The sequence below is a fragment of the Bombyx mandarina genome, chromosome 28, assembly GCF_030267445.1.
Source record: "Bombyx mandarina strain Sakado chromosome 28, ASM3026744v2".
Lineage (NCBI taxonomy): Eukaryota > Metazoa > Arthropoda > Insecta > Lepidoptera > Bombycidae > Bombyx > Bombyx mandarina.
In genome coordinates, this window is record NC_143233.1 from 89,837 (window position 1) to 103,035 (window position 13,199).

General features: G+C 39.4%; 1 protein-coding gene across 1 annotated transcript in view; it reads right to left on the reverse strand.

Moving 5' to 3' along the window:
* Window positions 1-1,562: 1,562 nt before the first annotated feature.
* LOC114249853 (uncharacterized) overlaps window positions 1,563-13,199 on the reverse strand; it is a 62,136-nt gene continuing 50,499 nt past the window's right edge. Inside the window, exons 3-4 of the mRNA XM_028183563.2 lie at window positions 6,486-6,654; window positions 1,563-5,795 (exon numbers count right to left, since the gene is read on the reverse strand). Of these exons, the coding sequence (XP_028039364.1) occupies window positions 5,629-5,795; window positions 6,486-6,654 (336 nt within the window). The 3' untranslated portion in view covers window positions 1,563-5,628. The remainder of the gene's footprint in view (window positions 5,796-6,485; window positions 6,655-13,199) is intronic.

Sequence of the window (13,199 nt, forward strand, 5' to 3'; positions counted from 1 at the left end):
CACCACTCCGATTTGAGCCCCGTGAGCTCACCTACATCTTAGGGCGAAGCTGAAATAGCCTCTCAAGGCTATCAGCACAGGTAGAACAAAAAAAAACATTTTCTTATGGTCGTTAAAGGTGATTGCCTAATTCCATTCAAATCAGGACATACTTCTGTTTGTTTGTGAACCGATATTATTGAGACATTTAAGTAGGTATTTATTTGTATAATGTTGGCTTTTCTAATAAAGTTTAAATTCATACTTTTTTTTTCGTGCAAGGGGTCGAACCTTCTGCGAGGTTTCCTCGCCTCGGGGGCACGCGGTGTATGTGGGATCTGACGATCTAAAGATGTTGGAAGCAGACCGCGGGCCCAAGGATATTTTTAGGGCTCTAAGCGACTCCTATTTTACTCTCTCATTTGACGTCCGATCTCTGCTCGGAGTCCCAGGCAAAGTAGGGCTTTTTTCGCGATCAACACTACACTACAACCAGACTCGCAGCGTCACGACCGAACACTTTTTCTTTCTTTTTTTATGGTTTAGATTGGTGGACGAGCTCACATCCCACCACAGTGTTGAGTGGTTACTGGAGCCCATAGACATTCACAACGTAAATGCGCCACCCACCTTGAAATATAAGTTCTAAGGTCTCAAGTATAGTTACAACGGCTGCCCCACCCTTCAAACCGAAACGCATTACTGCTTCACGGCAGAATTAGGCAGGGCGGTGGTACCTACCCGCGCGCACTCACAAGAGGTCCCACCACCAGTAATAACGACGCCAGATAAAAGATGTCGGTCTCCGCAATACAGCGACCGGGCGATGTCACTGGTATCCAGGATATCCCGCTGATTCAGAACCAATACACTCGTATATACCTTAACTGAATTATTAACAGATCCATTGAGATTTGTCTCATGTGGGCCGTTACTAATTCCCGTTGTGATGTCTGTAGGCTCTGGTAACCACTTATCGTCAGGTAGAACGTGAGCTCGTTCATCCATCGACGCAATTAAAATTAAAGAAGCATTTGGCTTGACCAAGCAATGCTTGTTTAGGTGAAAGTATCCTAATGATGAATAGTAAGTACGCCAGGGCGGATCAGTAGCTACGGGTGTACAGCTCCATGCTCACTCCCGGACGGCCGTGGTAGTACCTAGCAGTATCCAGTTCTGTTAGTGTCGCCACCCTGGGCCACCCCAGTCATGATTATATCCGTGAAACTATCGTGTTCTCGGCTGGTGATTGGCGACACTTACGTTCGAATCCTGTAGTCCTTGATACCAGGTGGGGTACGTTGCTTATGACGAGCTAGAAACTCGTCTTTTTTTTACGGTAGGCCGCGGCTTGGCTCTGCCCCTGGCATTGGTGACGTCCATGAGCGACTGTGACCACTTACCATCAGGTGGGCCGTATGCTCGTCTGCCTACAAAAGCAATAAAAAAAAAACTCGTCTGATAGTAAGAGCCATATAATATGCCCATTTCTTAGGATAAAGGTTAGCCTGCTCCCCAACTGAAGGTTGACAGAGCGACAGTACAAGCAAGAAGACGTCTGCTCTGCGCAAGTAAAAACTCCATGACATATAAGAACACATTTATTCACCTTCCTGGTGTAGTGGCGGTCCGCGCGAATACATTACACAGACGAATGGTTCGGTGCAGGTATTTACACGGGAGTTTGCTAACGAGTCGTGGAGACAGCAAATATTTTTTAACTGATAGAAACAATTGTATTCAACTTACATTCATTATCTATCATATTTGGAAAAATAATACAATCTCAACATGTCAGGTGTGAATTTAGAATATTTAGTTAGCTAGTTTTTGGAAGATAAGGTTATTCGAATTTACATTCGTTTAAAACTAGAAGATAACGTTAATAAATGAAGAACCTCTCAGCAAAATACATTTTTTTTTTATTTGCTTCACACACGGACTTATAATTACATAAGTAGGTCTTAATTATATTTACATTATAAAAATCTATAATTTATCATTTTACAATAATTATTTACGTAAATTTAAGTATGAGTTGTACTTATTATTGCAAATTTATATAAAAAAACTTCTCGAAAATCAATTATTACTGTGCAATAGAATTTAATACCTACTCATTAAAATTTTCGATAAATTTTAAGAATAGTTAATATCTCAACGGTTACAAAAATAGATTCAGTTAACAAAGTCAGTCGCGAGAGAAGATGCAGAGTAAAGAAACAAAAATACCATCTTCTTCAATTTTCACTATTTCTTGTAGTACATTTTCAAAAATTCCAAATAAACTTAAATTAGTGACTTGTTTAAATCAATATGTTCTATGTTCATTTTCTAATTATTTAGTTACTAATAACTACGTGTTATAATTATATTGAACTATGTTACACACGTATGTACCTATATTGCTTGCTTACACAAATATTGGATTGGCTACATTACAAACATTTTGTACAAAATTAAAAATTTATTCGTCTTAACTATAAATTATCTAATCTAAGAAATACGTTTTGATATTGATTTTTAAAATTTGATATTTAAAAACAATCACGTCTTAATAAATTATGCTAATAGAAGTTTAATGAAATTTTATTTACATATGATTATTATTTTACACAAAAAGAATAAAGACACCAGTTAGGTTGACCCACAATTATAAGCAGTTCCACTGACAAATACTACATACTTAGTTAGAATCTTGCAAAAATTTAAATAGTTTATTATAGCTAGTTAATAGTTCAGGTTTTTAGCTTGAATTCCGAATGTTGTCGATAAGATCTGTATATTTGTATTCATCGTTATAATATATCAAAGATAATTATATTTAAAGGAAATTAGTAGAAAACTGATATATCGCGTGTGATAAGAATCTCTAATTACTCGCTTGTTGTTCATAGCTCGCCACAAAATTATTGTACACGATTATCGACTTTAAGCAACGGACTATAAATCCGCTCGAGGACGCACACCCCACCTTGATCCATTAACGGTTCTTTTAGGTACCACAAGCACCAGTCACCGTCCTCGTCGAACCCGTCGCTTGCGACGAAGGGCTCGACGAGCGAACTAACCCATAGACACAGCCCATTGAGTTTCTCGCCGGATCTTTTCAGTGGGTCGCGTTTCCGATCCAGTGGTAGATTCTGCGAAGCACTGCTCTTGTTAGGGTCAGTGTTAGCAACTCTCCGGTTGAGCCCCGCGAGCTCACCTACAAACGTTAGGGTGAAGCTGAAATAGCCTCTCAAGGCTATCAGGATAGGTAGGAAAAAGAAAAAAAAAACCCACATATCAGCATGTGCCTGGACAACTAATGTGACAACGTTCCTTTAATATTTCTTAGATTAGATGTGGAAGGACATAAGAACAGAAGTCGAGAGTGCTCCCAGATACTGGATAGAGTAAGTTTTTTTTTTATTTGTGCGTAGAATGACTCGCATAGTGGGGAAATGAGAATACTCCTAGAGCGTCACCACCCTGCATCCAAGGTAGGTTTGAACACTGTGAAGGAACGTTTGTACGACAAGGCGCATTATAATGTGCAATATATTTGACTAGATGGCGCTGCGCGGGGTGCCGCGACCGCGACAAACCTTTTCGTTTCGTTATTATCATCTCTTTTTGTGTATTTAAAGTACATAATGTTATGTTGACAAAAATATATGAATACATATATTGTGGTAGCTCGTTACGCTGGTTCATCTCGGGACTGTGGCTTGTGAAGGCGGTGGCATAATAGTTGGAGTCAGAGATACAACGACTTTGTGACTTGTTTTACTTAATTTCCTTTATTATCATATAAATAAATTTAAGAATTTTCGAGCTTAAAGCGAAACCTACCCCCATACCGCGAAACCGTAAGCCCATTCCGAATATCTGTGCTGAATCCTCATAAAAATTACAGCAGTAGATGCCTTGGTGCGGTCAGTAGTAGCTAGGCTGCGACTCTGATATCGGTGACGTCACCGGGTGATCTACGGTGATGACGCGCGCCTACCGTGATGATAATACAGCACGTGGAAATCTACCATTCCTCGTCTTGTGTATCCTAAGTTCGTCTATATTCGTATAGAGCTACTGAGTTTCACAGTAATATTTTTTTAAGTAACATAGTGGACTTTTGCACGTTGTGCATGCACATTGATGTCGGGAACAATTTTTATCTGATTCAATTTGAATTTGGCCTCGTTAATCGCCATTTGTATTAATTTTTAATTTAAATCTCCCCAGTCTCAAACTTTGTGAACCAGTAGAGAGACCGTGGATCCAGGACCAGACTGAAAGTCCTCTAGTGATATTATTGCCTAAACCGCTCCTCTTTTATAGAAACAAGTACTAATCTTCTTTCAATTCATCGTCTTAGTACAAAATTCTGTATAACTGTACTACTGCTGTATAGTAATTTTGCTATATAGTTGTACAAAATTCTGTATTCTGAGATAGCTTGCAGATGTAACCGTATTTCGACTACATCTGAAAACTATCTCAGCCTTTAGTTGTACTATACTAGTACTTCATGACCTATGCAAGTGTAGTATTTGTTTTCGCAGCCCTAACACAGATAAGCTCTCTCCCTCCGGTTTCTGTAGGATAGCCGTCGGAGCACCGTGCTTAGTGTGGAATGTAGATCTTCACAATAACCTTCATCCAGAACCAATACGTAAGTATCTGAGGATAGCGTCAGAATGCTACTTCGAAAATGCGGTGCTGTAAGATAACAATCTCATCATTACCGCCTCTAACTAAATACCCAGCCGACGGGGCAATGCAAAGCCGCCGTCGCACAAAACAATGTCTAGTCATGTCAAGAGTTCGCCGGGTCTTTCAATGGGTCACGATTCCGATCCTGTGGTATTATTAGCGAAACATTGATCTTGTTTGGGATAGTGTTAGCAAGTTCTCTCAAGTTGAGCCCGTGAGCTCACCTACGAATCCAAGCGTAGCTGATATAGCCTCTTAAGCTACCAGTGATTAGGTAGAGGAAAAATAAATCTGTTGTCGTTTCTCCTCCAGCCAAGCCACTGTATTCCGTAACGGTCTTGTACGAATAGCGACTGTCACAGCACCACAAATCTAAAACAATGGTGTTAGTGGAGGTTGTAAAGATCACTGATTATTGCAATATTTTATCTCCATCAGTAAGTATCTACAGTTGGCATCGATGCGTCACTTCGATAAAGCGGCACGACACGAGAACCCTCTCATCGTGGCCGCCGGTAACTACATTCCCGATCCTGCGGACAGAATGGAAAGCAGTCGACGTCGCCCAAAACATTTCATTTCGGATCCTCCCGATCCACTAACGGTGCTTTTAGGTACCTCAAGCACCGGTCATCGTTCTCGTCGAACCCGTCGCTTGCGACGAAGGGCTCGACGAGTAAATTAACCCTCAGACACAGCCCACTGAGTTTCTCGCCGGATCTTCTCAGTGGGTCGCGTTTCCGATCCGGCGGTAGATTCTGCGAAGCACGGCTCTTGCTAGGGTTCGTGTAAGCAACTTCATCAGGTTTGAGCCCCGTGAGCTCACCTACTAGTTAAGGTTACGCTGAAATAGCCTCTCAAGGCTCTCAGCTAGGTAGGAAAAAAAAAAGTAATATTTTGTAGATCGGTGCTTAGAGTTCATAAATATGGATGTTGACGTTCCTCCTGCGGCTAAACCATCTGCAGTCCTTTACTGATGTTTTCGACATGCTCCTTGGCTTTCATCCTGAGGGCGGCGATGGAGGATGAGCGGGGGTCGGGCGCGGCGGGGGGCGCGGGCGCGGGACCGGCCGCGGTCAAGTAGCTGGGGTACCCTGAAGGGGGGTGACTGAGGAAACCTAGAATACAATTTAATTAAAATTAGATTATTTTGTTGTTGAAGACAGTAGAGGAGCTGATGATTTGGTGAAAGTATTGGATGATCTAAGTATGTCTAAGAGTATAATCCAAACTATGGCCCTTTTTTGTCTGGAACTGAATCGTAAAATATTAGTTTCATTTAGTAGTGTCTTGTTTAGTAGTTTTCAATACCTCTCGCAGTCGTATCACTCTTGTCAGAGCGGTCGTGGTTGTCATTCCGTATCATTGCTGTGGGCGGATGTTATGCGCCTCACGAGCAATCGCCACTTCTCCCGGCTTAATAAATTCGGTTTGAAGGGTGGGGCAGCCGTTGTAACTATACTGAGACCTTAGAACTTATATCTCAAGGTGGGTGGCGCATTTACGTTGTAGATGTCTGTGGGCTCCAGTAACCACTTAATACCAGGTGAGCTGTTAGCTCGTCCACCTATCTAAGCAATAAAATATAGTATAGTATTTTCACAATTTAAGTTATTAACAACTATGAACTTTTAATTACGATTGCTTATCCCAACTACAATACTTCCGCATGATGTTCGAAATATTACATTCTAAGTTCCAAAAGTAGATAGTGAGATCTACCCTATCGCAACGCGTGACATCGGTCCTTCACAAGCGCGACTAAGAGATGTCATTTGGAAGTCAAGGTACAATCTCGCGAGCCTTACCCGGCAATGCGCTGAGTAGCGGCGGGGCTAGCCAGGGATCGACCGGCAGACCCAGCGCGCTGAGCCGCGGCATGCCGCCGCCCCCACACCCGTACTCGGACAGACCCAGTCGGGCCGCCTCCATCTTCTCCTGTCGACGCCACTTCGCTCTCCTGTTCTGGAACCAGACCTGAGGAAGCAAGAGCATTCTATTAGTCTTAGATGCTCACCTTTATTCAAACCTAGACCTAGCTCGGATATACTCCCATGGACTAGTATAAAAATAATAAGCAATAAAAAAAACAAAAAAAAACAAACAAACAAACAAAACAAAAATGGAATTAAGAAATATCGTAACCTTTAAACCAAAACCAATGATTAAATCGCGACAGAAATAGGAAATGCGGTAATGGGGATCCGTAAGCGCTAGATTATTGAATGAAATACATTAATTTATAAACTTTGAATACATTTTTGTTTCATTTTACTCGATCGTGTGTGGGTTCAATCTACGTCGAAATCACGAGCACACATACGTAACTAATTATTACGTGGCGTAATTCCACCACCCGGCGAGCACCCCTGATGATGGCAGACCCGTCATGTAACATATAATTATACCTATATTTTTTCTGTTAATTATTCTACGAACTACAGCAGGTAGGTATGTATTATAATATATATAATGTTTCTAAATGCATTATTATTTATCGTTTCGATTCCAATTCCAAGTCGCATCGACAATAGGTGTATAATATATGGGACGTATAAATCAGAAGCCCACACGATCTGTGCCGGCCCGAACTTTGAATACGTCGAGACACGAACTCGATCACGTAAAACGCTACTGCACTGTAGTCCGAGAGACAGGGAAACATTATTTTATGTTTGGTCTTGTTTACATAGGAACTTTTTTAGCTTAGATGGGAAAACGACTTCCCAGCCAATCTGATCAACAGCGGTTGCTGAAACACAATGTGAATGCCGTCCACTTGATTGTTGCCAAATAAAACGCATAGACATAGAGTACAAATTTTAATTCCACGAGAAGTAAATTAGCATTTCATCTGAAATATAGAGCGCGTAGTAACGGGGTGCTGCCAATCGCTGTCAGAGTCCAACTAGGCCTATAATACGTTCTATAACGGAGGCGACTCCGTAACGTAAGATATGACAAACAAACAATAGTCTGTTTTTTCCACATTCAAGGATTACAGAACATACAAAACAAGAATAAGGACATCCAGACCCTGGATACCAAATGTATTCAACAAGCAGTACTCATTACAAGACTCTTAAAGAATGGAACCCAGGCTTCATGATACAGTATCGAATTCACTGTACCAACGAGGCGATCTCCGAACGGATGACATGGAAGTAGTATTAGTCGCTCTGGTGACCCTGATCTGATTTTTTACTAAAATTTATTGACTTCTCTACGCCACCGCATGCATCGTAAGGTTTTACGTTAAAACCTCCATTATAATGAAGCTTTTTTAATTTTTTTTATTGCATAGAGTGGTGGACGAGCTCAGCAAACCGAAATGCATTACTGCTTCACGGCAGAAATAGGCGGGTGGTGGTACCTACCCATGCGGACTCATCAGAGGTCCTACCACCAGTAAAACTGGAATAGCGTCTACCCTTCAATCCCAAACACATTATTCGTGACGGTGAAGAGTGGGGCTATGTGGAGGACCAACATAGTAGGTACTAGTTGTTTAGAACAAAGAGTATTGAATGGCTGTTCATATCTGCAAATGGTCAAAACTTTAACTTTGTTTGACTAGGCTTGGCTGCCTCTGACTTAGCATTGTTATATGCAGCTGTAAGAGACTCAAAATAGGTTTGAAGCTTATAATTTAAAATTAGAGAAGCTTAAATGTGATTAGCTGTATTGAATTTATGAAGATAAGTACCTATAATTTATTTACCAATATGATAAATTTAGAACTTATTGGAAAATAGAGGAACACATTATTATATCTCTCTATCTCTCTATCAAGTCATTCCTACAGCCATTCCTGGCTCCCGATCTATTACGTTAACTCGCAGACGAGCTGATACAAGTTTTATCGGCGTAACAATAACGTTTATTTTCCATTTTATTGATAATTTGACGACTGGAGTGTAATATGATAGTGTGAAATGATATATTATATCGTTTAAGGATCGCGTGCTTAGAACGCGAGTCGAAATGTTCCGCGATCGAATGCGCCCGACATCGCAACACACGCCTTGTTTACATTACTCAACTTATTCAGATTTGATGTTGCTAAAGATATCAAATGACATTCTTGGTATATATATTTTATTATCTATATATATAAAAATGAATTGCTGTTCGTTAGTCTCGCTAAAACACGAGAACGGCTGAACCGATTTGGCTAATTTTTGTCTTGAATTATTTGTGGAAGTCCAGAGAAGGTTTAAAAGGTAGATAAATATAAAAATGCTCGGAATTAAATAAAAATAACAATTTTGTTTTTCCTTTGATGTATCCCGCGTCGGACGGATTCCTTTTGTTTGTTTTAAGTTTATTTTATATAAAGGTTTAAGTCTTTTATTTATCGATTGAGGCACTACGAAGTCTGCCGGGTCAGGTAGTATATTATATATATTGTTATATATATTGTGTTATTTTGTGGCTGTCCGCGTATGCGCGACATTCACTTGAGTATATCAATCAATTTAAGTTTGAAATTTGTATATCTGGTTTCATTTATATTGAAGCTAAAATCCCGAAACATAGTATTTTTTATTTGACACGTAGTAAGTAAGCAGTCATTAAAAGTAATGTTTTTTTTTAATTTCCTCACAGGTTGATAGGTACTTTAAGTTTCATTACTAAAGTGGAGGGAATAGGTAGGTAATGATGAAGAAAGTGCACCATTATGTAATTTCGAAAACGCTCTTCAAAAGAATTAAAATAACAGAAGTTCACCTCCGCGATCAGTGTGTTGTTATATGAGGCCGTTAGCGCAAAAGTGGCCTAAGCTAACCATAGTTAGTATGGAGGTAATTAGGTTTGAATTTTCGCGAATTTGAATTTGAGTAGCCAAAAAAAAAACTATACGCGCAAATATTATGTTTACAAAGCTATCTGTTATCTATGGGTGAAACTATGGATAGGGCGGTTTTGGATCAAAATTTATTATATTTTAAATAAATTCCAATATAAATCATATAAGCTTGATTATAAAAATTGTGGGTTAGGCCACTTTCGCGCTGATGGCCTCATATGTACAATATAGTTGGAACTAACTCCAGATGAGTAGATTGAGCGTGTCATACTCACGTGCAGTTTGGATTTCGGTAACGACTTAATACTAGGTAGGTCCAGAACGCGCATTCTCAGCCTATATCAACAAAAACATATGGCGAGTACTAATGCAAAGGTATACCAGAACTTTGAATTTTTAATATGTGTGTGCGTGTTTACGTTTGATTTTTTATATATCACCAGTTCGGTGAGATTAAAAGGAGATGAGCTCCCATTCAGAATCGGCAGAAGTCGCCCGCGACCGACCCCTCTGTGTCTACGTCGCTCAACTGGAAAGTCGTGAATATAGAATTAGTTTTATCGCGTTTCGTGTGGAGGTCCGTGGCACCGTCAGACACCATGCATCATGTCGGAACACCTCGTTATTAATAGTTTAACTTACAGTGTATAGAATGCCTTTGTTTGTCTGCTCGTTATTTTAAAGAGGCGTTTGTTTTAAAGAGACACAGTTTTCATTAAGATTATTATGAAAAATGCGAATGTATGAATGCAATTGGAATGGATGCAATGGTGCGTGTACTTATGTACGCGCGTAAGAAGTTATACTTGTTTTTTATTAAACTTATTTCTTTTTTTAATTTAAATTTTAATCAATTTGAAAAAAAATCGATTAAACAACATCCTCAAACACGCATATTGGACATCCCTTTTCTTGACATCGTATAAATTCGGTAATTCTCGGTACGGTTCGGAAAGTTCACCTGCGGCTATATTCAGACTCGCCAAGTTACGTCGGTCGTATTGTAATGAGCGATTTAGTGGGCAACTTCATTCTGTTAATTTTGTGTCACGGTGCGCGCGCATCGTAAAATTTCACTATCGTAAATTTTTCATAACGCGCCTAAAGAAGTATAACTTCAAAAGACTTCTGTTCATGTTTGGCGGGCTTCAGACTCGATCCGGATTGTGTTCTATTCATACGCAGACCCCCCGAGCCGTTGTATCATTCTCGAGACATATGAAAATATTCGGACCGAAATATGTCCGGCGTAAAATAAATAAATAAATAAATAAATAAATAAATATTTACTAACAATCACGCCACGTTAACTGGTCCCGTGATAAGTTCGTAAAGAACTTGTGTTACAGGTACCAGATAACGGAAATAAATGTAAGATTTTTATTATACACATACATATATTTAATATACATCCATAACCTTGGAAAATACATTTATGTTTATCATATAAATATCTTCCCTTGGCGGGATTCGAACCCGCGACCCCCTTGTGTAGTGACCATGTCACTTACCACTACACCAGACGGCCGTTAAAAGCAGTCAACTACCAAGTATGAGACATCTAACATTAGGTTTCTTTGCAATTTTTTTCCTATTTATCTAAACGTAGTCCTTCCTTCCCCAAAAAACGTTACATTGAGATATCGGTGTAGTTCTCTGACTAGCTCTTCATCTAACTGCTTTGAAATGAACAATTAATAAGCGTGACTTGAAAACTGTAGGTCCGGCGGTAATGCAATTCAGTATAATTGCCAAAGTTGGCAATACTGTTCGAAAACGTCACAATTTATTAAAAGCTAGTTCTAATTCAGTGGCACCAACATTAGAATTATAGTTTATCTAATTAACAGAAATGAAAACGACACACAAACAGTACAAATGACTGTTTCGTGATTATAAGTGGGCCCGCGACACGCAACCCGCTCAGGATTGTGACTTCAACTCTACTTTAACTTAATAGATGAATTAGTTCCGTTATGATAACTTGTCCGACAATTTATTGAGCATTTCTGTGTTGGGTTTGTTATGTTTTGATTTTAATCGAATCAAACTATTTTAGGGAATTTTATTTTATTCTAAACAGGTTGTTGTTTTATTTTCGCCTTACCACCCACCCGATGTGAAGCAGTTGTCGGACTCCATAGCCAATCTAATGAAAAAGCTGCAACATACAAAAAAACTGGAGATATGAGGCTAAAGAATTAATTTAATCGGTAACGACTGTGAGCTATTTTTTACTTTCTTGTTATCTCTTTTTAATTATCATATAACGATTTACTTTCAAGAAAACTAGTAGAAATAATTTAACTCAAATACGTAACAATTTCATCAAACAAAATAATATTTAGCGCATACAAAAAACGCGACACATGTCATCGCAAAAAGTCAATTTGTCACTCGATTAGCGCGTAAAGACCTCATACAAGCGTTGAATAATTTAATTACTGGCAACCCACGCTCAGGGGGGGCAGCATTCGAAACAAATCGAATAACATTTAAATCCGAACCAATCAGAGAGCGGAGACACCGCGCACATCTCGCTGATGTGACAGATGTCATGTTTGTGACGTTTAGATGTTGTTTTTTAAGATGACAGTTGGCGCGGGCGGGGTCTTGTTACATTCGGTTTGTTGTGATTACGTTTCATTCAATCTAGACGCGAGTACGAAATGATTTAATTTATAAAACTGCGGGGAACGTTTTGAATTAGTGTTTAATATGATATTTGTTCGTGATTGTGTACGCTATTTGTATTTTTTGTACAGATGGTATTTTACAGATTTATGAATACTTTTCGCAGTAGTAATATTACGACTTTGGCAAAGCTTTTTACGTCGAGGACAAAGCATTGCCCCTGCCTTGAGATTAGGTAGAATGGAATTCTCTAAAGACCAGGTATACTATACTATATTACAATTACGAAGTCCCATTTGACAGATGTTATTATTATGATATTGTGTGTGTGAATTAATTGTATAATGATTTAGATTGATTGTATATTTTTGATGTTTACAACCATGAACAAAAATGATTATTATTTCAAATGATGCGAAACGTAAAGAGTTACGTTCTAAGAAGTATCAAAAGGGACATCGTAATTGGAATAGAGTATAGTATTCAACATGGTTAATTCTTATTTAATGGCCTCTGAAAATTGGGGAAGCACCCGTCATCTCGTAGAGGTTCACAATCTGCTTAAGAAAATAGTAGGTACGTCATAGAAGTAGATACGTTCATAATATTCAGTGTGGACAGTTTGTTAGTACATATATGTAATACATACCTAAAACTATAGATCGCACCGTGCCTTAAACCGTACCGTTGACTTGAGATGTATTTGCTTAGAGTGAACGAGCTCCCGCCCCACCTGGTCATTAGCGGAGCCCCTACGTGTCACTACGGGAATGCCGTGAGACGAGATCTATGTCCGTTGAGTAATATAGCGGCTACCCCACTCTTCAAACCGGATCGCATTACGGGTTTACGGCAAAATTAGGTACTATGGTAGTACCTGCCAGTAGGAGCTAGTAGCTCAGTTTTTTGCGGCTTTGAATTTTACTAGACAACGTTACGCCTTCATGATGGAGAAAAGTGGTACCTGTGCTCAGCAGTGGTACAGTCACATCGTCGATGCGAGTTCACCGGGCTTTTAGGGATTGACGTCGTTATACATCATCATCATTCTCCTGCCCTTCTCCCAGTCACCTGGGGT